The sequence below is a fragment of the Engraulis encrasicolus genome, chromosome 1, assembly GCF_034702125.1.
Source record: "Engraulis encrasicolus isolate BLACKSEA-1 chromosome 1, IST_EnEncr_1.0, whole genome shotgun sequence".
Lineage (NCBI taxonomy): Eukaryota > Metazoa > Chordata > Actinopteri > Clupeiformes > Engraulidae > Engraulis > Engraulis encrasicolus.
In genome coordinates, this window is record NC_085857.1 from 29124341 (window position 1) to 29151441 (window position 27101).

A 27101-nucleotide genomic window follows, 5' to 3' on the forward strand; every position below is an offset into this window, starting at 1 on the left:
GTCTGATCAAAAAATTCATAGTTTACCCACCTCTAATTTGACCACTACAGCCCTGGTGGTGGTAGTAGTAGTAGTAGCAGTAGTAGCAGCAGCAGCAGCAGAGGAAGGTATTCAGTTGTATAGGTAGCCTAGTTAGTTAGCAGTAGTTTAAGTAGTGGCTATCAAAGTCATAACAATAATACTAGACTTGCGGTGGTCGTGGTAGTTGTAGAATAATAATAATGAGAAGAAACCAGCTCACTATATAATTATTCCGCATTTTTTACTTGTAATTCCTTTTGATTGTAGAGTACGTATTTCTTACTGAACATTTTCTTTTTAACACATTGAACTTTTGAAGGACCTACACAGTACTTCCAGCAGGATGCTGTTGGACCTTGTGACAGGGATGGGTTTAGACGTATTCAGGTCCAGTCTGGCGGCACAGCTGTAGATAGCCCCATGGTCCAGTCTCAAAGCTGTGATGGTCAAAATATTCCTAACAACAAAACAAAAACCAAATGAGATGAGTAAAAAAAGGAAGAAATAAAAAAGGAAGAAAAGAAACATTTGCTTTGGCCAAGCATTTGTTCGTCCCTCTTGTTTTATTTAATTATTTATTTTTAATTCTGTGAGTTCATGTTGCATCTGTAGCATACCTGAAAGTGTCGTCTCCAGACTGGTATCCTCGGATAGAGTACGGCGGGATACGCCACTGTGCGAACATCTGGCCTCCCCTGAACCACAAGACGGTGACATTGCGCACGGGCGCCACACCCTCCGCCTCGCACTCCAGGTTATACCTCTCCCCCTCCAGAAGGGGGCCTGTGTGCTGCTGGACCCGAATCGTCACACTTTGGGGAATTTCTATGAAGGACAAAGAAGACGAAATGGAATTCATACAGTTATAATTTCTATGAAGGACAAAGAAGACAAAATGGATTCATACAGTTATAATCCAGCGCCAAATGACCTTGTTTTACCTGTTCAATTTGACCAGGCAATCATTCAACCAGCCAATCACTTGGCTGCATTGGGCACGTGAAACCAAGTCATTTGGAATATGTGGAACTAGATTGTAACTAATGAATCCATTTTGCCCATCAGTGAAAGACACACACTGTATGTAAGACAATTAGCCTTTGTCCATGTGACATTAGGCATATTCGACTCAATGCATTTGAAGGAGGAAAAGTAGCATCCATCGACATAGTCATAAACTTACACTGCACTGATTTCTCGGGAAACAGGTAGTCATTTTCCTGCTTCGCTTAACCCATTTTAGCCTGATGCTGTGTATAAGCTGCATTGACCTGCAGGTAGGTGCCTGGAGCTGGATGGATGCAGCATTCAGGCTCTTGAGATTTGAGGGTTTTTTTTTCATTAAAAATAAGGGTATCTAAGAGCTGGATGAACACATTCTAATGCAATGAGGTTCTTAGCTTTCAAGTTTCATGTTTTTATGTGCTTTGGATGATGAGATATTAAGTACTCTGACATATTTGGCCCTATACTTTTACCATTGTTAGCATATATTGTTGTCTACGCATGTCTAACCTGGTTCTCACAGACACACACACAATGCGTGTGTGTACACAAACTACCGTCTGGTAGCACTGCCGTTAACATGCTCTTCTCGAGTCAGAAAATGAATGGTGCATTTATTGCAACTGACCACCAACAAATTCCTCCAAAAACGTTTTCTGTTCATCTCTAAAGAATCAATATAGTCAAGAATCTGTCCTGTGACTCATCAATAGTAGCTGCCGTTGATATTTAAAGGCCAATTTCCGATAATAAAAAAAAACAAAACAGTTTTACTCACTCCTTTTAAACATCGGACGGTTACCCCAAGTTGAACTCACATGCAAGGCTTCATAGTGGTGCGTCACCTCGCCTGGCTGTGTTCCCCCGTGTTTCCCAATTGACATAAACAATGCAGAGCCACGGGCGAATCACGAAAGCCTTTCTGTGTTGCGTCACATCGAAAGAAGGCGATGCCTATAAGGGTTTATGTCGACCCATTTTTCTAAAAACATGTTGAGTAATTTTTTTCTGCTTGTTTTCAAAACAAGCAGCGTCTGGTGGCCCGAAACCTAGCTCCGCTCCACCTTTAATTCATAGCTCGGAATTATGACACTGTTTATGTAATTCATGATTTATTTTCCTACGGGGGGCCTATCGCAGCCTGTAGCCTAGGGGACCCGGGCCATTTTAATCCGGCCCTGCCTGTACTATGAAAAAATAAATCTAATGTCATATTGAAAATAAAACATCAGCTCACTGTAAATAGTGATGGGCAGGTGTGTTGAGCACTCGCCGTGCTCCTCAGAGGCAGTGAAGCAGCTCACTCCAGATTCCAGTCTCCAGTCTGTAACTCTGTCTGCTACCCACGTCAGGCTCTGGACATCATACTCCGTCATGGCGCCCTCTGCAGGCGTCTTCCAGCCCATGACGCCTATATTACATCACATTTTAGCACATTCAAGGCTATAAGTCATTAGTCATGCATACATTCCATTACATTTGTACAGATGCTTTTATCCAAAGCGACTTACAGTCGAGGACATAATCATACTGTAGCATTAGCAAATACAAAGTGGAAACAGGAAATATAGGCCTACATAACAATGAGTGAGTATGTCGATTTTTTGTGTGATTTGAAGTACATTAGCACAGGGTTGAGTGAGTAAACACACACACACACACACACACACACACACACACACACACACACACACACACACACACACACACACACACACAAACACACACACAAACACACAGTACACACACAGAACATTCTCCTCAGAGTCTTTCCCGGGTCCAGGCCAGCTTCAGTGTCAATGGGTTAACATTGAGTCACGGCTGCTTTACTTGCCTATCGGCTTGGGAACGCTGCATGTTGCTGAGGCGAATTCTCCATATTGGACCACCAGACGTGGGGCACGATGACCTGCTTCAGCCCAACACAGAGATCCTCATCTGTCGGAAAAAAACATTGTGGGCCTACATGACATGACGATATACTGTAGGCTACATTGTATCTAGCAGAAGCTTTCATCCAAAGCAACTTATGGTGAATTCAGGTAAATTGTGTCACCTTTTTTTTTTTTTTTGCATATAAGTGAATGGCCCAAAATGTCCCAATTTACCTGAATTCACCATATACTGTATAAGCGCAAGTACAGAATGTGTGTGTGTGTGTGTGTGTGTGTGTGTGTGTGTGTGTGTGTGTGTGTGTGTGTGTGTGTGTGTGTGAGGGGGGGGGAGTATCTACACTTAACTGGAGGGTATTGTGACGGACTGCACAAACACACAATTCAAATCAAATCATATGTGGTTCTCTTATAGCCTCATTGTGCAGATGAGCATGCTGGCAGACACACACGCACGCACACACGCACACGCACACACACACCTTATTGCTATTTAATATATGAACACGTTTTGATTTGACTTGATACGATTTGATGACTTTTGTAACTTTGACTTCTTTTGCGGACCTGTTCACACAGATAAACCTACAACCAAATTAGCCAAGCCAATAGCACAGAAAGTGCTTCGCACTCAGTTCACAATTTGTAACACACTTAGAATTAGGCCTATACAAAACTCATTTATGCATAACTGTGAACACAACTCACTGCTTTGCACACACTTTCCACTAGACTTCAATAACTCCTCGAAATGACATGCTTTTTCAACAGAGCACCCAAGAGGCAAAGTGTGTTTTTATTTTTTACTGTCTCTGTCTAGTTGCAGCAATGTGTGCTAGTAATGTGATTTGTGTGTTAACGATTTGGTACAAAAACACTTCATTTTACAGCTGTGTGTAGAGTTAAGCAAGCCATGTTGGCTCATTCAGGGGAGCAACATGACATGGAGACCACACAAAATTCAAAGCTGAAGGTTATTTAAAAAAACAACAACAAAAAAAGAATGACAATGAACAAACAATGAATAAACAAGGGTGTCTATAGGGGAATGAATGAGTGTATGCAAGTGAATGATGTATGCTGTGTGTGTGTCAGCAGGCCCGCCGACAGGGGGGGACAACCGGGCTTTTTGTCCCGGGCCCTGGACTAGGGCGGGCCCATAACTGGGCCCCCATGACGTTGGGATTAATTATTATATGGTCACTTCAAATGTGTTGATTTAGGGAAGTAGGGTGACCAGATGTTCCGAAAAATTCGGGACAGTCCCGAATTAAGCGTTTGTCCCGAATCCCGAATCTGACTTACCTGACTCTTGCCATCTGATATTCTCTCGCATACCATCTGACTGTGCATGTCCCGAAATTTAGACTTACCTAATAATAACGTTTTAACCAAACTATCAAACTATTTGCTGCTGTCGCCTGTGCCCCAGAGAGGCTTGCGCAGCCCCAAATGTGTGAAGTGGCTGCGTGCCCCTTGCCTGATTATCATAGACTTGCAATCGAGATTCGAAGGTGTTGCGTCACTAGGAGGGCGCAGCCTGTAAAGTTGCTGCTGCTGAGATAACATCTGTATTTCACTGTGTCACGCTGCTCTTTTGTCAGTCTGTGACTGGTTTTACCAAAGATTCTTTTAATTGTAACATAATGGACCGTCTCTAGTTTTACACCGTTCTGTCAGCGCGCATCCTTGCAACATTAGGCTATTGTTTATTTTTGACGTTCCAAGTCCATTTCACACCGCGGCAATTCAATTTTGGCAACAGTTATGATAGACAAGCCACGCACAACATCGGCTGTGCTACAGATTCACCCCATAGCCAACTCCGAGGCTAAGATAGACTTCACCAGCAATAGGCAAGGCCTAGCCTACAGTACCAATGTGCTACTACGAATCCAATCTCCACCGCAAGAAACAAGTCACTTCTTACCTGACAAGATGCACAATTTTGGTGACATTCCCTTCTCCCGTCGCACTTTAAATTCACCTAATTCCTTGCTTAGTTGGTCCGTTTATGATCACCAAAGTGATGAGACTTCTCTTCACAACAAGTTAGCTCCTCCAATGGGTTTAAGACCGTGTATGTATGTTGATTCATGCCCAAGCCAACATATCGCTGTTAAACCACTTTTATTACTACCTATTAGGGCCCCAGCAAAAATGTAGGCCTACCCACTGTAGGGCCCCCCAACAGTCAGCCCTACAGTAGTAAGTGACAGCGACAGCAAAAACAACTCAAGAGGGTCCAATGTTTGTATTATGCCTTGGGCCCCCAAATGGGTTGATCCACCACTGTATGTGCATTGTGTTCTTGTGTTCTTGAGTGTTTGTGTGTGTATGTGTGTGTGTGTGTGTGTGTGTGTGTGTGTGTGTGTGTGTGTGTGTGTGTGTGTGTGTGTGTGTGTGTGTGTGTGTGTGTAAATAATAAAATAAATAAATAAATAAAATAAATGGTCTTTCTCAGATAACGACACAGAGGTGAATCTGCTTTTTGAGCCCCTGGATTGGTTGTGAAGTACAGTACACAGTGTGTGTGTGTGTGTGTGTGTGTGTGTGTGTGTGTGTGTGTGTGTTTGTGTGTGTGTGTGTGTGTACGTGTGTACGTGTGTACGTGTGTATGTGTGTATGTCACAGGGGTGACTTGGATCAGTGGGGGAGGGGACCAAAAAAAATAACAACTTTGTCTCCAACGGACATTTTTAGGTGACGGACCAGCCAACAGGATTGTTTTTAATGCACTGTGATTGACTATGGGTTACAGGTGTGGAGAAGGACTGACGTTGATTGCGATTGGAGCAGAGGGGTTGGGGAAACGCTTTTTAATCCGCAGGTGTGCAGAGATGGGGAAGGAACGCCGGGGGGAAGAGGACGCAGCGAGAGGTGGCGAGCGAGCACCAGAGGGGGAGACGGCCGCAGATGGGCAAAGCAGCTGCCGGACGGAGGGCATGCCATGCCGGTAGCCGGCCGGAGCCAGGATGGAGGCGGAACCGTATCGAAGAGGTCCTAAGGATCTGGACCTGGCCACCTGCAGGGATACCTAGGGAGCGCGACCTCGGCGCAGGAGTGGATGCCACGACGCAACTGAAAGTTAAGTGATTGTAATTCCGTAGCCTGGACTCATGTGTTTATACTGTGGCACTTCAAGATGAAGCTCAACCCTCCTTCCTGGACGGGCAAGCTGCGCCTGGCCCTAGCTCTCCTCCTCACTCTCCCTTGCTCGCTCGCTCTTGCTTCTCTCCCTCCCACGACTGGGCCCTCACATTAAGACTCTTTTACAAACCGCCATAAGCGGAGCTCACCGATGTTCCACCAGCGCGGATGGCTGGTCTTTTGATTTGCTATGTCGTGGTGTGCCGCACTTCTGTGTGAACAAACTCTTCACTTAGGTCCTATTTGCTGTGCCAACGGGTTGCTGTGTAGCGTGTGCAACTGGGGATTATTAACTGGGAAGCGTCCGCACTGGCTGTCTAATAGTGACTCTGCATTTTGGTGATAATACAACAACTTTTGAGGCCCGCCCACTGATAATGACTCTTATCTGCTCCTCAGCCTGACTGTGGCGAAGCGATGGCTCTACCCCCGCCATGGAGAGACTGTCGCTCCTGATGAGCCACTTGGATAAGGACTTGCTGAACTATGGGGAGCGGGTGGGATCGTGAATTGAAGGACTAAGAAGAGACTGGTGAACTATGGGGAGAACATGGGATTTGGGGTCAAGTTTAATAAATACAACAATCCTGTTTAAAACCCAATTTTTGTGTCTTGGTCTGCTTGGTGGTGTACAGTCAACTCCTCAGGGTAATGGTTGGTAAACGGGGGTGCCGCTTGTAAACGCGTGCGCCCCCTACCTGTGACATCTACGAGTGTCCGTGTGTTAGTGAGTGATTGACTGAGAGGATTCTTGCATGTGTTGAATGTTCGTGGTGTAACGCAAGCATTCTTATCCTTATTGTGTGTGTGCGTGTGCGTGCGCCACATATTTGTTAGGAAATGAATGAATGAAGCGTCATTTCCTGCCCAGTGAGGGTGTGTCAGCCTCAAACGGCTACGGACTTCCTCTGTACATCGTGTTTCCTCACGGGCCCGGCATGAAGATGGATGCCGTCTCTGTCCACTCTGTGCTGAGCCTTCTTTTTATTTACCTCTCCTTTCTCCTGGATGTCTCTGTGGCAGGTAAGAAGAAACTTTTAAAGTATATTTTAGTTTTGCTGATAGGACAGTCGCGTTAGTAACACGTTAGCCACTAACATGTGCCTTCACACACACTCTAGATACTCTGACTCAAGGGGAAGTTTGGAGGATATTTAAGCAGTTTTCCTTCCTCTCGAAAGTATTGGGACACACACTACACTTTCTTGTGCACCGTTTAAGATGGTAGTAGAATTTTTTTAAAGGCTTTTGTGTCTTAATTACTTTTAGGACCGTCGAGAGCATGACAGGAAGGAAGTGAGAAAGAGGTGGGGCATGGCTGGCAAAGGACCCAGGCCAAGGGGGAGCTGTGGCGCAGCGCGCTAAGCCCCCCACACTTGGGCTTGCATGCCCATGGGGACCCCGGTTCGAGTCCTGCCCCATCTCTCTCCACACTCACTTCCTGTCACACCTTCACTGTCCTATCCAAAATAAAGGTCCAAAAAGCCATAAAAATATCTTTTAAAAAAAAGGACCCAGCCCAGACTCGAACCTGGGTCTCCATGAGCATGCATGCCCATATGTGGTAGGCTTAGTGCGCTGCGTCACAGCCTCCCTGTGGTAGTAGGAATTTGACATGGCCTAAACCAAGAACAAAGAATCATAGGTGTCAAAAGTAAAAGTTAAAAAAAAGAAACACACTGCCCTTCCAACACTATTATAGTAACTTATAGGAACCAGTGGACCTATGTACTGGTTGGATCTACTGTAAGTTTGTGGTGGGTCCTTGTTAAGTTTTTAGGTCTTCAGTTGCCAGGTGTTTTGCAGTGCTGATGTTGTACTTGCTACATAAATTTACTATCACTTTCACTTTTGACACCTCTGCCATTTTCTACTCTCTCTTTGTGGTCTTGTGGGTGGGCGAGTGAGTGAGTAAGTCAGTGAACAAGTGAGTGAACAAGGCAGAGGCGTCAAAAGTGAAAGTACAAGGAAATTCATGGTCTAAGACAACACCAGTATATGATATTACATAGGCCTACACCAGTGGCGGCTGGTAGTCTGTCAAACAGGGGAGGCTGTGCAATTACAATATGTCCAGAACGCAAAAAAAAACGGGTGGGGGGGGTCAATTTTGACACACATCTTACATTGGTCCTGAGCCACATATGGCCTCACACACTAAAGGACTCTTGTTGAAACAAATGTGTTAATCATTAACCATTATCCCCCTAAAAGCCTATTCATAGGGAATTTTTTTTTTTTTTTAATTATTATTATTATTATTATCATCAGGCCTACCTCCGCCACATAATGATGTGATTGAGTTTGCCTTCGTTGTCTTTGTTCATTACTGGGTGCACGGCTTAACTTACCACTAGAGGTCGCAAAATCTTTAATTATTTACCAGACATTGCCAACACAGTAGGAAACACTCGCCACTCACGGGACTTGGCAGTTAACCAGTTGGTCAGACACCACACCACGAAAGCTCAAAAGAAACGGTTGTTCTTCCCTACCTTTTTCACCAAGTCAATATTAGGCAGTGCTCTGCTCTGCTCCTTGATATTCATTTTCTCCTCATAAGGACGACTGGAATTCGCCAGAATTTAATCCACAATGCTTGGCATTTTGCATAGCTCTCTAGCTTTCTTGCAAGCTAGCCCTAACGAAAAGTAGGCAACTTCAACTTTTGAATTGGGAGATTAAAAAGGATAAGGACGTGCCACTATTAAGACTTTATTCGCAACACTAGGTTTACAAGAATATGTACACAAAACTGGAGTACACCGCAATGAATAGCTTCCCCACAGGTTACCACGACGAAACTTCTCAGTCAAATTAATAACATATCCGCATTTCGAAATGAAATCAACTACTGTAGCCTACTGACACGGGGTTCACCCAATCACAAGTCGGAGCTCCAGTCTCCGGTCCCTCCCCCCTCCTCTCTCTTCTCCATTCACTCCCAGTGAGGCTCAGTCTCAAAATCAAAAAAATTTAACGGCAATAGCCAATGACCGTTTAGCATTTTTCCATTGAAAAAGCATACAATCCCACATGCCATTGAAGTCCATTGAGACTCGACTCGCTTGCGTTGTCTTGAGCGGAAAAAAACTCGTGCGAGCCTCGGGATCGTATTACAGAATGGTTTCATCTCTAAGTTGAGCACATGCATTTTCTATGGAGCTGGGTCTGAAATAGCATGTTATTAAGTCGTGTAAAGCATTAGTTTACATACTCTTCTCCGTGATTTTGGACAGGAGGCGGCGCCTCCCTTGTACTCAAGGAGGAATCGCCTCTGGTGCCCAAACTTATGGCACTGTACATTATTATTACATACACTTACATACACATACTACATACACATATTTATCCAAAGTGACTTACGAACATTACAGGGTATTGGCTGCAGTACAATCCCTGGAGCAGTATATTTATAAAATGCCTTGCTCAAGGGCACAACAGCCACAACAGTCAGGGTGTGGATTGAATCTGCAACGCTGTGATCTACACCACCTACAGTATGGGCAGCCGTGGCCTAACGGTTAGGGAGTAAATGTAAGTCGCTCTGAATAAAAGTGTCAGCTAAATGAAATGTAATGTAATGTAATAATGTCCAACTCCAACCATTTCACCACGGCTACCCATGAACGGGCTGTGCACACCCATTGAGGTCACAGAGGTGTGAATCTATTCCAAAAACATGGCAAAGTGATACGTCACTGATTCTTGAGAAAGCGGCTAAAACATGTCTCAGCAATAAACTGCCAATTCTGTTGAAAATAAACTACATTTTCATGAACAAAATGAATCCAGGTAAAGACCCAGGGGTCTGTTACACAAATGTACAGTCGTTTGAAATATTTAAGTGAAATTTTATTACTTTTCATGGCTATAAACCTGCCCACACCCTGTAAAAGCAGCTGTCCCAAGGACAGACATCATCATTTCAATTGACTTAAAATGTAAAAATCACTGATATTATTGAATAATATCACCATGATGTGAAAGTCCATATTGAAGTGGTTCTGCAGATATGCACATAGTGTGTGTAAAGCAATATTTACTACTATTTTCTGATTGCTCAAAGTGTGTCCAGCATATTAGTCACCACCATCAGATTTTTTCTAAAAGACAATACAATCAGGTATGCACAAGGTCATTGTCATTACTTAGGACCCCTTTTCAAACCTTTAGCTCTACTGAATACTTCACCATCTCTTAAGCTCCTGTAAGTTTACGAATTTCTCCTCAATTTGTTAATTTGTTTGGACACTGGTACTGTCCCAACCATAAACTGTCAACACCGTCAGGGGTTTTAATAGTATTATGTTACATTAATGTTAATTATATATACTTTTTCAGAAGCGGCATTAAGCCCCTAAGAAACAGAATTAAAACGAAGTGGCTAATGTGAGCAAAAAATGCATAATATGTAAAAGAGTGTTTTTTTCTCTCACACCGTCAGATGTCACCACCGTCAGATTTTGTTCCGCTCATCATCTTGTTCCATATTTTACTAATTTGTGCTGGTTAATGAAACATTACCAGACATGTTAGTAATAATTGTGACCTAAACTTATACTCCAGCCTCCACTGAGGTGCATTTGGAGGGTTTTTTGTCACAAAACCTGACGGTGGTGACATCTGATGTAGTTCACAAAAAAGCATGTGTTTTACATGTTTTTGACAAGTTTTAAGAATATGCTTCCAATGAGTATCTACAATTATGTTGAATTGTAAAAGTAATTAACTTAAATACAGTAAACATATTTTTTTACTTCTAATTCTGTCTGACGCTGGTGACAAAACCAAGAAAGAGCCCATTTTATGAAAAATGTAAAACATGGGGAACTTGGACAATACATTCACTGCACAGCCAAGACCTTCATCTATGATAATACACCTCTATATTTTGGATTTGAACAACTTAAACCCTGTTTATGCCACATTTTCAATAATCTAGGCCTTCTTCATGGAGTATCTAACAAATGAAGTAAAAACACATGCACAAACATACCAACATGATCTCCAAAAATTCCATGCTTCTGGACACGGATGTTAAGGACACAAAATCCGTGTCCAGGAGCACGGATTTTGCCAAAATTCCGTGCTCCTGGACAAGGAATTGTTTTCCGTGCTCCTGGACACGGAATTGTTTGAAGTGCTTTCCATAGGCTATTTCCACAGTCTTGTGTTTTCTCAGGATTTTTCTAATTTCAAATATTTTGTCTCAAAAAAAACATTTCTTACTGACAGGTTAGGGTTAGGTATTGTTTTGGTCTGGGCACAGCTAGTTTTCTTTCATTCATTATATGAGTTTGATAGCCTAGCAACCAACTGGAAAAGGTATTTCTCAAAAATATGTCTTTAATGACAGGTTAAGGTTAGGGAATGTTTTGGTCAGGGCACAACATAAATTTCTATAGCATTATTTTGTTTAGGATTAGCATTTGGTATGTATTTTCTAATGATAGAGTTAACACAGTGCTGTGGTAATAGCCTATAGAAAGCACTTCCGTGTGCCCATCACGGAAAACAATTCCGTGTCCAGGAGCACGGAATTTTTGAAGATCAGGCTGAACATACTGTGCACACACAAAAATAAAGTGTTTATGCTAGATGTCATTGACTTGAGAGGGCTATTTATTTTGCTAAATGTAAGTAATAATTAGGTCACTTTCACCACCTTCAGATTACTGTCACCACCGTCAATTCTTAAGTCACCACCGTAAGAAGGAGTAATAGCAAATTTAAGCCTACACGAATATTTGTGAAATTACAAAAAAATGTTTGACCTATTTAGGCATTAAGTAAGCATTGTCTGACAGCACATATTTTTGAATTAGAACGCATGAAGCAGTATTAAAATAGAATGAAAGGGATTTTTCAACATTTAAAGGCATATGTGTGAACCAAAAAACACACACAATCACTTAAAAACTCCAGATACTCTAATTTTATTTCCAAAAATTTGCCATACAGATTAATACATATGCAACCAAATCAATACAATTTTTATTGCTTTTAATTGTGTCTGACGGTGTTGACAAAAAACAAGGTATGATCGGAGAAAAACCTGATTTCTGAAAAAAAATCTAAATGGGGAGATTGGCCTTGTGCATTTATGAAAAGCCAAGACCTTTGTCTACGAGGATATACCATATTATTTTGTAATTCACTTCGTTTTTTTCTTTCAAGATTACAACCTGTTTTAGCCACTTTCTCAATAATCAGTGACAGATAAGTTACTGTAAGTGATAAACCTTAGTATCAGGATGAGGTAAACCCAATAGATATCCCACAGGTGTCATAAGGACTCAATCTCTCTCTCTCTCTCTCTCTCACTCAATCTCTCTCTCTCTCTCTCTCTCACTCAATCTCTCTCTCTCTCTCTCTCTCTCTCTCTCACTCAATCTCTCTCTCACTCAATCTCTCACTCAATCTCTCTCTCACTCAATCTCTCTCTCACTCAATCTCTCTCTCTCTCTCTCTCTCACTCAATCTCTCTCTCTCTCTCTCTCTCTCTCTCACTCAATCTCTCTCTCACTCAATCTCTCTCTCACTCAATCTCTCACTCAATCTCTCTCTCACTCAAGCTCACTCAATCTCTCTCTCACTCAATCTCACTCAATCTCTCTCTCTCACTCAATCTCTCTCTCTCTCTCTCTCTCTTTCTCTCTCTCTCTCTCTCTCTCTCTCTCTCTCTCTCTCATACACACACACACACAGCTGTCATCATCGTCACTGCTGTGACAGCAAAAAGTAAAATAAAATAAAATAAAATACAGTAATCTGTGTGTGTGTGTATGTGTCGCCGCCCTAGGGGGCTAAGGATGGTTGGCTTCACGAAAGCAAAGGCACAGCAAATAGCCTAATATTGCTCAATATCCTCCATTATTGGTAGTCGTCATATTTGGAGAAGGAGGTGTCGTTTGTACCCTTAAAACTGCTATTTTCAGACCCACATTGGATTCTGACTTCATTGTATCTGTAACATTTATGTCATGTACATATTATGAAATGCGGACATAAATAAAGTAGTTAAAATGTGTGTGTGTGTGTGTATGTGTGTGTGTGTGTGTGTGTGTGTGTGTGTGTGTGTGTGTGTGTGTGTGTGTGTGTGTGTGTGTGCGTGTGTGTGTGTGCGTGTGTGTGTGTCCGACCAGAACAGAGCCGGTGCCGGTGCCCACACCAGTTACGTTCGGCACTAAAGTACTTGTCTGCGAACCACCCCTGTTCTTACCGGGCTCTGAACTTTTTCCACACGAGACTGTGTTACTCGGATGAACCTGCTGACGGCCACGTTGTTGTCATGGTTCGTGGAGAAAAAACAAGTATTTTGCGTTAATATCTGTGGCATGAACACAACGGCTGGTTTGTGATTAGGTGCGGGAACGGGCACCGGCACGGTTCTCAGTCGGCCTGAATACGCTGTCAGAGGCAATCACCTGGGGCCCCAACAAAATAATCCTTTTAGGGGGGCCCTGTAGGGCAGTGGTTCTTAACCTGGGGTGCGGGCACCCCCTGGGGTTGCGCCAGAGATTTCAGGGGGTGCGCAGAATTTTATTTGTGTTGAGGTTGTAACCAAAATTCTGCTTCCAAACATTATAAGTAGACCAAATCAAGACCAAATTAAAACACGTTTTGGACCTAATGTAAAGTCATTACAGTATTGATTAATGTCTAAAGCAAGAAACATCGTAATTATTCACTTAAATCATTTTTTAATGTGTATACATGTGTAGACGTTTGGGTTGGGGGTGCGCGGCTTGTCTTGGGCACAGGTTAGAGGGTGCTTTACACCACGTTCCACATTATTATGCAACTGACATTTTTCGCTGTTTCCCCAAATAATCAATGCAAATGACAGTCGTCATAATTTTCAAGTCATCCGCCATTAGAGTACAATTAAAACGTTTTTGAATGAACCTTCCAATGATAACGGTATTTTTTAAGTAATAAAAAACTTAAAATGCTCTGTTCCACATTATTACGCAAAGTAGTTTTGTAGTGTTGTAATCCAAATTTCTTTCTTTGTTTCCCATTTACATCAACACAGTTGGATTTTTATACCTTCTAAATTACATTTCAATGTTCAATACTTGATGATAACCTCTTTGTCTTAGTAACTGGAATGCTGCCTTTAACATTGAAGTCAATGGCAGGGCATTGCATGGGAGTTATGGAAGCCCAGATATCCTTGATGCTTTGCTCTCAACTGTTTTTGTTTGTTTGGTCTGGTGACCCACACTTCACTCTTCAATATACCCATAGATTTCCATGCCACGTTTGGGTGCTTTGGTGGTATCGACATTTTAACTCACCAGACATAAAACCCCATTGAAAATGAATGGGATGTTATGTCTGGTGAGTTAGAATGTCATCATCTCCAAAGCACCTAAACGTGGCATGGAAATCTACGGGTATATTGAAGAGTGAAGTGTGGGTCACCCGACCAAACAAACAAAAACAGCTGAGATCAAAGCAGCAAGGATATCTGGGCTTCCATAACTACCATGCAATTCCATCACTTCAATATTAAATGCAGCATTCCAGTTACAGCTTATAGCAAAGTTTTGAACATTGAAATGTATTGAAGGTACCAAATGCCAACTGTTTTGATGTAAATGGGAAAAAAAGAAAGAAATTTGGATTACAACACTACAAAACTGTTTTGCGTAATTAATTGGAACAGAGCATTTTGGGCTTTTTAAGTTTTTTATTATTTTAAAAAATACCGATGTCATTGGAAGGTTCATTCAAAAACGTTTAAAATTGTACTCTAATGGCTGATGACTTGAAAAATAAGACGACTGTCATTTCTATTGATTATTTGGGAAAACGGCAAAAAATGTCATTTGCGTAATAATGTGGAACGCGGTGTAAGAAAAAGGTTGAGAACCACTGCTGTAGGGGGCCCCAACAGTCATCCCAGCCATGGTAAATGCAGAATTCAAGAGGACAGGGCCCACAAATAGGTAGAACCGCTGCTGTGTTCACTGTTGACTCTTTTTCCCTCTTTTTTTTCAGATGACTGTCCTGTGTCATTAATGCCGACCATCGAGCCCCCTCATCTGGTTGTGGAGTACAGAGGCCCAGCCTCGGCCATCTGCACCACTAACCAATCTGTGGATGATATGAACTGGGAGGCAAGTGATGGGGTGAAGAGGAAGATTGACGAGCAGAGCATGGTCTGGAGTGTCTCTAGCATTCTGTGGTCACTTGGAAATGGAGTACAATGCTACACCAACAGTGATGCTGGGCAGTGTCTGCAGCATCTACCCATCACCATTTACAGTGAGTGAACCCTGGTCCCCCTTTGTTTTACTGTCCATGTTACATTTTAAAGGAGAGGTTCACTATTTCGCACATTTAGCCTCTCTGGCTTGTCTGTAGTACAGTGGTCCTCCACACTGTTTTTTATGTTCGCTGTTATCTGCACTGCAGCCAATGGATTTGAGTTTAGAATGGCTGTCTATCATGGGAATGTCAAATTCTGTCCTTAAAACTTTCCAGAGGGGTGCAGTGGCGCCAAAGATTTATATTTAATTTAATTAGCCGTCTCTGGTGGCGCAGCGCGCTGAATGCTTGCATGCTCATGGGAACGTCTCCTGGCCTGGTGGGGGATCAGTGACAGGGACGTCTCCCTGTCATCCCCTGCAGCTGAAAGATGTTGTTCCCTGCAACTGTTGTCTGGGGGTTAGGTGTTATTCCCCCAGGTTCTGTCCTTCTTCCGCAGCCAGAGCCAAAAGCTCCCTTTCTCCGCCTCCCCCGCCAGTTCCTTTGTTGCCTTCCTTAGCCTTCCTCCGGTGACTCCCACGTCCTTCAGGAGGCGTATGGTCGAATAAAGGGTCAGGCTGAACACAATATTTGGGTTGTTTGAAAGGGACGGGAAACTACAGATTGATTTCAAGTCTCCCATAGAAATTCATGGGGAATGGCGCTTCCTTGTTCCTCCCAAAGATTGTCTCATGTCCCACCCCCAGCCGTAGCTTCAGTTATAAATCGAATGTACGGTGTCCCCTTCATTCCTATAAAGTGATCAACACTCATACTGTAGTGTACTGTGTGTCTGTTGTGTCTATTACAGAAACTCCTGACAGTGTAACAGCTGAGCTCGTGAACAATCCAGGCGGTCCCTTGCTTGAGGGTCATCAGTACACCCTGGAGTGTAAGGTCAAGAGTGTTGCCCCAGTCCGAAACCTCTCCGTCATCTTGCAGAAAGAAGACCAGGTGGTGGCACAGACAAGCTACACACAGTTCTCCTCCTCTGTTGAGGGGGAAGAATCCGAAGACGTCAATGTTACAGCTACGTTCCCCATCACGGCTTCCATGGACGACAATGCTGCAGGCTACCGCTGTGCCGCCAAACTGGACCTGTTGGACGCAATTGAACCCATTCCTGACTCCGTGTCCAATATTACCCAGCTGGAAGTACTCTGTAAGTCCACCATCATCTGTAAATTCAAGGTCAATTCTTATTATTAAATGGCTTGTGTTCATTCTGTAGAATGCATGGTTGGAGCTCCCCCAATGTTTGCAGGTCTGATATTTCCGAATAACAGACCTGTGAAGTCAATATCAGACTGCTGCCAATGACAACAGACTTTTGGCCACTAACTACTGTTTCGTATCACTCCGCTCGAAATCAGCTGATGTTGCTGAGCAGCTCAATTTTGTGTTCTATGACGGTAACCCAAATTTGGAAGTTGTACAATTTTTCTAGCCTGATGAGCCAGACTAAATGTGAGGTTTATATGAATATTTAGTCTGGGCCTGATCAATGAGACATCGGAAGATTGTTGATGGGAACAACCCGTTGTTTTTCAAACTGTGTCTGTGCCTGTTGGCCAACGCTTTGCCGTCACTCCCTCAAAACCCTGTTCGCATTGCATGCAAAGATTCAAGACAAATTAAATCAAGTCTGCTGCGTTGTGATTGCCCAGCCAGTTTCAGGGCCTGGGGCATTGTCCGAGGCTAGACCCACTCGCAGGCAAAACATAATTTTGTCTGCTGGCAGATGGGGTTAGTTTACTAGACTACCATATTTCTACAATTCCACCTGTTTTTTGTTCTACAGCTAACTCTACTGTGATTTTAAAGTTATTTCACTGTACCCTTTTGTAATAATGTTATGCTGAAACTAGATTGTGAAGTGTGGATAGTGTTACCACAGTTAAGTTCTATGTCTTGTTTTGTCTCCCTCCACCACGTCAAGACGAACCCAGAATGCTGAACGTCACCGGCAATGTGACCGTCAAGGCGGGCGACAAGCTGATGTTAGCATGTCGTGCTAATGCTAACCCCGCACCGTCCTATCAGTGGAAGCACAACGGAGCGGCCCTGGCCAATCAGAAAAGCAATACCCTGCAGCTGGATGCGATTGGAGAAGCCAATGGGGGTGTCTATGAGTGCACGGCCACAAACACACAGGGAGAAGTCTCGGCTCGGATGACTGTGACTGTGAAAATCCAGGGTGAGTGAGCGCATGCACAATCTTGATTTGACCACTAGGGACAACATTCTGGTAACAAAAAATAATTTTATCCCTGTGTTTTATCAATTGGTAATTAGCTACGTACATTATACCACATACAAATAAAGTGACATTACATTGATATTACCTGATATTACTCGGTGTTATACTGCATTTCATTTATGTTAGACTTAGCAGAGCTGAGCTGTGCTGCTAGCAGGTGTTATTTTCAAATCTCAAGTTACTCCAGAGTTGTTCTGTCAGATTTGGATCTTTGAAGGGTCACAGTTCTCATATCGAGGTCACCTTTAATAATCCTCTGATTTTTTTGTAATCCCCTGACTTAACACGTATTCTTTATATGTCTGTCTGTATTCTCCCCTGACCTCATCTCTCTCTCTCTCTCTCTCCCTCTCTCTCTCTCTCTCTCTCTCTCTCTCTCTCTCTCTCTCTCTCTCTCTCTCTCTCTCTCTCTCTCTCTCTCTCTCTCTGTATCTGCCCCTCAGGTAGTACAGGGGGGATCATAGCAGCGGTGCTGATCTGCATTATGGTATTGGGGATTGTAGCCTTTTGCATTTGGAAGAAGTACGGTAAACAATAGGGTGCATCAAATGCAGGGCTGCGCACCGCTTTCACTGGGCTGGGGACAAAATCATCTGAAAGGGCTCCCCCTCTCCATACTCTGTCTTGACTACTGACCTGCGTTGAAAAGACTGACTTCCCCTCAGGGTTTCACTTCCACACGTTTTAATTCATTTTGAGCAATGTGTAAGAAAAGGCACTGTGAAGAGTCATCAGCCATTATCAGGGGCGCCGCCAGGAATTTTGGGCCCTATGAAAGATTATAATTTTGGACCTACTGCAGATAGCTTAGGCCTACTCAACGTTTTCCTTTTCCTTTCTTTGCGCCTACTCCATGTGGTTAGTATTGTTACATGGGTCCGCGACGCAATTCCATTGCATTCACAGAGCTTATTGGTAGTCGGTGTCTGTCAGGTAACCATAGGCTGTGCAATGCGCAGATCATCCAAAATGCTTTAGTGATGGGCCGGCAATATCTAACCTGCAGCTGTCTCGTCAAATCGCTGTTCATTTTCTGGATCCAAGTTTTCTGTCGGACTTAAACCGAACGTGAACAGATTGACGAGTTTGAAATGGTGCGCTGTCTATCAGCACCACGATGACATTAGCTAATTTAGACGTCCGATAAGCATTAATTTCGTGCCAAGGGTAAAACTCTTAGTGATATTATGAGAACAAAACAATCTCTTGTCCTAGCCATTAGGCTTCTTCGTGTTGTTGCATTGTTGTGTGAGGGATAGGCCCTAATTGTAAAATAGGCACGGCCAGTGGTGTAGTCTACTTTTTTATGGTGGGTATACTGTATATTTTAGCATTTTTTGAAGTGGGTATACTGTATTTTGTGCTATTCAAAACAATGGATCAATCAATTTGAAGTGGGTATACTGAAATCCCTAGGCCTACTCCGTATACCCGCATTCTAGACTACACCACTGGGCACCGCTTGTAAAAAGCACCGCTCTCCTGCGCAAACATGATACTTCAATGGATGATGGATGGCAGCATCCCCAACGTAGGCTGCAAGTTGTTTGTCAAATCTGCGTTAATTTCCAGCACATTAGTTTCAACTGATGCTGTCGGTTGCTTTCACATTTGCCCACCACTCTGTGGTTAAGATTTCACTTAATCCCCACGAGGCTCATAGTTTATCACGGACGTTCATCCACTTTTTCCGTTTGTGCGCGGTGACAATAAAGGTGGAGTTTTTAAATAGGCCTAGGAAATGTGCTAACGTGCTCTCTTGGAGGCTAATCCAAGGATTCTTACCATTTGATAGCGTTTGAAAACGCAATGTCATTGAGTGAGCATACCTTCTTTCTTGGAGAAAATTTCAGTGACCAGTTGCCTGCCTCTTCTGGTCCTCTCCTCTTTCTCCCGTCTTTCCTCAAGTTTTTGCCAACCTGCCTTCACTGTCACCACCAGCTCAACATCATGTGATTAGCACATAGATTGTACATTACTAACATTCTATGGGTTAGCCCACGCCTGAGACCTCAGTCGGTCTGTACACCTGCTGCCAGCATTTTTCGGATGCTGTCCGATTCAACGCCTCGCGCGCCAGATTGGACAGTATGAGTTAGATCTTTTATTGACATGTGGCATATCATGTGACATGTCAGTGACATGCGGAAGTGGCATGTCAGTGACATGCAGTGACAGAAGTGGCATGTCACATAGAACTAATAATATGCCACGGAATAGTACGTAGGCTACCGGAATAATACGGACCTCGTATTAAAAACAACTCTGGTGTTACTGTTAGCCACTACAACATAGGATTTTCAACAGTAAAAACTTTAAGTCCAACTACTATAATAACTAGCCTACGGAATGACAATACGGACCTCTTAAAAAAAAGATATATATGTAACTAGCAACAGTAAAACCTAGTCCAACTTTAAGTTACAACTTAACATAATTCAGTTTTTAGTTTGCCCTGTGTGTAGCCTAATTTCATTTATGACCCTGTTTCAGATGTGATGTGACATGTTCGCGGGAAAAGCTAGTCTTGCTGAACTTCAATGTGTTTTCTGCATAGTAACAGTAGCCTAATTTTAAAAAAAAAAAAAACGTAAATACTCTGGTGTTTGCGTCTTTGATTGGTGGGTGGCAGCCCCAGCTTTGATGTTCCTAATGATCATTGGCTGTTCCACTGTTGTGGTAACTTTTTACAATAAATAACACCACCTGAGCGGCCATCCCTCATTCATAAACTCTGGAGGACAAAGATAAGATAAAGCAAGGTAAGTCAGCTGTTGTCATATAGCATAAACTATTGTGATACAAGTTAAGGCCTAATCACAGGTTATGCCTAATACTATATATTTGTGTCGATCTCTAGATTTCTGAAGAAAACCCCCTGCGATTCTGGGGGAAGGGTAAATGTCAATATAATAAAGAACTGACGAAAACGTTATGGGAATCAACAGTTGTGTGTTTAATAAGTTTATTTCCAATTACTATTTCTTTGTAATTATACATTTCTTTAAAAAAAAAAAGCAAGAATATATTATTAATATTTTATTATCCCATCCGCGGACCGAGGGCCGTTCTGCGTTGGAATCAGTACGACCTTTCCCCCCCTAGCGGCGCCCCTGGCCATTATTACTGTATTAAGGCTTCAGAAGGGAGGTTTACTAACAATCCACGCCACACGGCCTCCGTTAGCCATGTAGTCTACCCGAAAACATGGGAGGTACTGTCAGCGGGGGGTGGCTGAATTGTCTGTATTCGTAATCTGACACAACCCCCCCTACTTTGCCATTCATTTGAATGAGACACCGCCGAGGTGAAAAACACGCTCCAGTTCTATTTTCCAAATGCAGCGCGGAGCGGAGCCGGCTCCCGCGCCGCTGACGCCCGACTACCGCCGGTTGGTGTGGAAGCACAGATATGTTTCCAAAGTATTTTCACCAACGCTGGTAAAAAAAACGCTTCCGTCCCGCGACGCTCCACTGCCTTGATGTGTAAGTGGCCTAAAGAGACCTTTAGCTTACCCACACAACGCGGCCATCTCCTGCCTTGGCCTGTTCACCGACCAGCGCAAGCGATTGGTAATAGTAGTTCATTTGTAGTTCACAAGTAGGAAAATGTCCCGTGGCCTCTCTCCCGAGACCGCGTCCTCGTTCTCGATAAAGATCCTTTCACATGCTTGATAGTCCACCGCGCAGTTGTCACTCACACCTCTGAAATGATTTGCCCCCCCACCCCCAACATCAGACTCGCCCCCACTACCTCTACTTTTAAATCTAGACTAAAAACGCCTTTTTATACCTTAGTCTTTGCTTCTTAGTTCTTACCTTTATGCCCTTTAACACCTTTAACAAATATTTTTTACTTTATTATTATTTATTTTATTTTTATTTTTTGCTTACTGCTCTTATGGTACAAAAATGTTTTATTGTGCTGCTAAAATTGTTTTGATTTTGAACTGTTTTGATTAACATTTTAGTTGGACGCTGTACAGCCCTTTGGTCAGATTACACTGTTTTTGAATGTGCTTTATAAATAAAACGTACTTACTTACTTACCTACACCACGGCTTCCCGTGTGATTTATTGAGCTTCATCTCCTGCACCTCACAGGGGCTGACCCCGAAAAACAACACCCTCCCATTCCCAGGGTTGAATGAGGTGGGTTTGTGGCTAGGGCTGGGTAAAATAATCGATTTAATCGATAATCGATCGATTTAATCTAAAATTCACATATTCGATTTACAGGGCACAAAATCGATTTTTTTGGGGTTCTTTTTCTTTTTGTACTTTTTGTTTAATTTAGGTCTATATGGAAAATACCCAGTAAGTATTAAGTCAATTAGGCCCAGGCCTACTTATTACAAACTAGCAATCTGTTAACACTATCAAGCCACAGCCCTTTGACATTTTTATATAAAAATAGGCAACAGCATGTCTTGGGGGAAATCCTGGCACCAAGAAGGGAACGGATTGAATCGATTCGGAATGAATCGAATCAAATCGAATTGAATTGTGATTAATCAATTCAAAGCCCCAAGAATCGGAATCGAATCAATACAGGATCATGGCTGCGATACCCAGCCCTATTTGTGGCAGTGTGCTGTAATTATCTGAGGTACTAACCTGTCCTTGACCCCTCCCTTTGTAACAACTCAGAGATTGCAGACTTCCGCCAAGGAAGCTGTTTGATTTCACTATGTCACACCCTTTTTAAAAAACAAAAAACAAAAAGAAGTCTGTCGCATACACTGTATGGCGGATTGAGGTTGGATGTGCGTGTGCGTGTGCGTGTGCGTGTGCGTGTGCGTGTGCGCGCGTGCATGTGTGTGTGTGTGTGTGTGTGTGTGTGTGTGTGTGTGTGTGTCTGTGTGTGTGTGTGTGTGAGTGTGCGCGTGTGTGTGAAAGTGTGCGTGAGTGTGTATGCATGGGGCTGGCAGATGTTAATTTCTTTATTGAAATATCTTTCAGATATAGTTTTAGTGAAATACGCCAACTTCTCTTGAAGTGAGACTTTCAATGACAGAGGGCAGCATGTGTAGTTTTTTTTCTTCATAATTTTGACTTATTGGGATTTCCTTGGTTAAATACTTGATTAAGTTCAACACACTGTGCATCCATAAAGTGTTTTGCGTGTCAGTGCAGTGCCACCATTGATTGTAGAATAGATGGATGCTTGTCATGCAGTTCTATTATACAATCAATGGGTGCCACTGATATCATGTAGGGGCATAGAGGAGCAGCATACAGTGTGATAGTCATACCCTGTCTCTACATAGAGGAGCAGCATACCGTGTGGTAGCCAGGCTGCGCCCTCCTAGTGACGCAACACCTTCGGCGAATCGAATCGTGATTGCAAGTCTACGTATGAAAATCAGGCAAAAAGTGTGGTCGTCATGCCTTGTTTCTACATAGAGGATGCCAAAAGCATCATACAGTTTGGTAGTCATGCCAACAGCATCATACAGTTTGGTAGTCATGCCTTGTCTCTAGAGGAGCATTATGGTAGGCCTAGTCATGCCTTGTTTCTAGCATTGGCTGCTGAAACATGACATTAGGACTAAAATATCATCTTTACAACAACAAGTCTAAACTCTCTCTCTCTCTCTCTCTCTCTCTCTCTCTCTCTCTCTCTCTCTCTCTCTCTCTCTCTCTCTCTCTACACACAGACACACACACACACACACACACACACACACACACACACACACACACACACACACACACACACACACACACACACACACACACACACACACACACACACACACACACACACACACACACACACACATGCCCATGTCACATGGTTTGTAAATATCAGTTTATTATTTGGTGAATATTCCTGAAAAGATCAAATTTGGCTATAGGCAACAGATTAAATGAGCAACATAGTGGCAGTACCTATTACATTCATAATCAGATTTATGTTTAGTTTTACAGACACAAAATTAACTTGTGACTAATACATATTACCAATGAGCTCTACTATGAGCGTTCTGTGTTCTATTCATCCATGGTAAGAGCCAGGCTGAGGCCTGTAAGGATCCACTGTAAGGATCCAGACTACAACATTTCACTGGTAGCATAGGATCCTGTAAGAGGTGTTTGAGGTGTAAAAACGCAAATAATGGAAACACTCTCTGGGTGAACGTGTAGGCTACCGGTATGTGAAAGTGAGTAAGTGTGTGTTATTGTTAGGGTTAGAGAACCACTAGGTGGAGTCTCTGCTACACAGTATTCACCACTCACACACCCCACTCCCCATCGAGATGATGGTTGAGGGGCAAAAACACTTAAATGATATGAAATATTGGTAGTCGTCTATCTGCCTGTGCACATACTTCAGTCTTTACAACATTCTACTTTACATTCTATTTTGAAATCCCCATGTTGATCTGAAGTGGGCGCCTTTGATCTAGGGCTGTCCAAAACAATTATTTTTCTCCCGATTAATCTATCAACTATTTTTTTCGAATAGTCGATTAGTCAAACGACTATTTTTTCAAGTAAAAGAAAGAAAAAAGAAAGAAACCGTTAAAATTAGGTCCCTGAGCTCACAATGAGCTTTAAATCATGATAGCTTATTTACTCCGAGATACAACGTCCAATTCATACGTGTTGGGCAATTTTAGGTTTCAATAAAATTACAAAGCATTAGTAAAGTAAGTAAAAAAGCATTGAATTAAATGAAACAATTAGTCGACTATGAAAATTCTTGTCGACTAAGTTTTATAGTCGATTAGTCACGATTAGTCGATTAATAGTCCCAGCCTTACTTTGATCACAGATGCAGAGTATGAGCTGCTCGTTAGCTGCTACAAAGCCACGGCCACGACAACACAGGTATCCATTATATGGTACCTACTTACGGGTGTCCATGATTGTGCTTCCAGGTATCCACAGGACCATAGCCACTGTGGTGCCCCCTATATGAAAAATATACAGTGGTGCTCATATGTTTACATACCCCAGCAGAATATACGCTTTCTTGTCGATTTCTCTCAAAATATGAAGGATTACACAAAACCTTTTTTTTCACTCATTGCTAGTGACTGGCTTAAGATATTTATTAGCAGTATTCTGTGTTTACTCTTTCAAAAGCATGATCACAACCCAAACTACCCAAATGACCCTGTTCAAAAGTTTACATACCCTAGTTTCTGATGCTGAATATGGCCCTGTTTAACATCAGGGACCGCTCCAAATTGTTTGTGATAGTTGTGGATAAGGCTCTTAATGTTCTCTGATGACAAAACAGCACATTCTTCCTGGCAGAATGGTTATTTCCTATAATACCTTTGGGTGTCTTGCTGGAACCTCACATTTGAGGTTTCCCCTGAGTGGCTCGATGATGTTGTGATCAGAAGAGTGAGACGGTCGCACAAAAACTTTTATTCTTTCTGAATGTTATGATGGGTTGATTTGGCTTTCTGCGCTGAAATATTGTCATGTTGGCATTTCCAAACAATGGATCATGTGCAGATTCAAGGCTGATGAGTGTCAAGTTTCCTCCAGTATTTTTCACGTTTTCACATTTATTCATCATTCTGTGAGTATGGACCAAAAGTGTAGTGCATTTGTAACTCAAATGTCCCCATGACATCAGTGGTCCATAACCATGTTTCACAGAAGGGATAGTGTAACTTTCATCATAGGCTCCGTTGGCTGTTCTCCAAATGGTACTGTTAATAGTGGCTTAAAAAAGTTCCATATTGATCTAATTTTTCCAAATGACTTTGTCACATGCAGAATGATGCTTCTCACTATGCTATTTGGTGTATCATATGCAAAATAATATGTTTGCATTTTTGTAGTAATGGCTTTCTCCTGGCAACCCCCAACAGCCCATCTTTCATCAAGTGCCTCTTTCCTGTACAGTTTAAAACATTTTTTCATGTTGTCCTACATTTCACCTGAAGTTATTTTTTTGGTTGTCCTATGCCTCCTGAACAATTTCCCTAGCAATGATCATTGCAATGCAATGATTCCCTTGCCCATTGGCTTGATTCCAAACAAACCCCTCATATTGAATTTCTGAATTGAAATTCCAACAGTGCCAACATGACAATATTTTGACACAGAAAGCCAAATCAACCCATCATTAGCTTCAGAAAGAATAAAATGAAGGTTTTTGAGCGACCATACTCTCATGATCTCAACATCATTGAGCCACTCAGGGGAAACCTCAAATGTGAGGTTCCAGCAAGACACCCAAAGGTATTATAGGAAACAACCATTCTGCCAGGAAGAATGTGTTGTTTTGAAATCTGAGAACATTAAGAGCCTTATCCACAACTATCACAAACAACTTAGAGCGGTCCTTGATGTTAATCAGGGCCATATTCAGCATCAGAAACTAGGGTATGTAAACTTTTGAACAGGGTCATTTGGGTAGTTTGGGTTGTGATCATGCTTTTGAAAGAGTAAACACAGAATATTGCTAATAAATATCTTAAGCCAGTCACTAGCAATGAGTGAAAAAAAAGGTTTGGTGTAATCTGTCATATTTCGTGAGAAATCGCAGAGAAAGCGTATATTCTGCTGGGGTATGTAAACATATGAGCAACACAGTATGTAAAGTTTGTGCGAAAAGCCGTGAAAGCCCAACTGGGAAATTGTCATTATGACACAGCACTCCACAGCACACAAGTGTTCACTGCAAACTGCACACAACGAAATTGCATTTATACCTCACCCGTGCAAGGGGGCAGCACCCAATGGCGCCCCAAGGGAGCAGTGCGACGGGACAGTATCATGTTCAGGGTACCTTAGTCATGGAGGAGGAAGGGGGAGAGCACTGGTTAATTACTCTCCCCACCAACCGGGCAGATCGGGAGTCGAACTGGCAATCTTTGGGATACAAGTCTGACGTCCTAACCGCTTGACTGCCCTGTCATGTGGTGCCCCCTAACTGGCTGTAAATGTTTGGTGCCCCTGGGCACTGTGCCACTGTCCCTTATGGAAAATCTGGCCCCGGGTATCCATCATTATTACCTATACACTTAACTGATGCTTTAATTCAAAGCCCTTGAGTGCTTGGTGTACAATATGCGGGAGTGGCATGCTGACTGGCTTCCGTCCTGGGATGTTTAAGGCGGAGATCATGCGGGATGAGATCCGCTTCCACCCCCATTAGGAGTGTAGCTGGGTGCTCTAGTGCAGTGTTTCTCAACCGGGGTGCCGGGGCACCCTGGGGTGCCGCAGTCCCCCCTCAGGGGTGCCGCGGAAACGTGGCTGATAAATAAATTACATAATATAATACATATTTGTCTAAATTAATAAATGAATGCTTAGTCAGTGGAATCTTTCATCTGCCATTTACGCACAATAAAGTAAATTTAGGTCACCCCAGTAAGTTGCAACTTCGAACATAGGTTGTGTGACATCTCCAAATGTGTTACTTTTCCAAGCTGATACCGGATGCGATGCAATATTACGGCTTGTTGGTTTGGGTTCCTTGACATTTTTCATGAATTGAAAGGGTGCCTCGCCAAATAAAAGGTTGAAAAACACTGCTCT

The 27101-nt window shown here is 42.8% G+C and overlaps 1 protein-coding gene across 1 annotated transcript; it reads left to right on the forward strand.

The window, feature by feature from the left end:
• Positions 1-6990: 6990 nt before the first annotated feature.
• Positions 6991-17626, forward strand: LOC134459587 (hemicentin-2-like). The gene is made up of 4 exons (XM_063211970.1): positions 6991-7091; positions 15081-15347; positions 16141-16491; positions 17269-17626. Exons 1-4 carry the CDS (start codon positions 7007-7009, stop codon positions 17532-17534), a joined length of 969 nt encoding a protein of 322 aa, XP_063068040.1. The 5' UTR covers positions 6991-7006; the 3' UTR covers positions 17535-17626.
• The last annotated feature ends 9475 nt before the right edge of the window (positions 17627-27101 follow it).

Excerpts from the sequence above, each read along its gene's own strand:
- LOC134459587 (XM_063211970.1), top strand. The coding sequence starts at position 7,007 with ATGAAGATGGATGCCGTCTCTGTCCACTCTGTGCTGAGCCTTCTTTTT. Across the intron at positions 15,348-16,140 it reads TCTACCCATCACCATTTACA|AAACTCCTGACAGTGTAACA; the intron begins GTGAGTGAACCC and ends TGTCTATTACAG. Across the intron at positions 16,492-17,268 it reads TACCCAGCTGGAAGTACTCT|ACGAACCCAGAATGCTGAAC; the intron begins GTAAGTCCACCA and ends CACCACGTCAAG.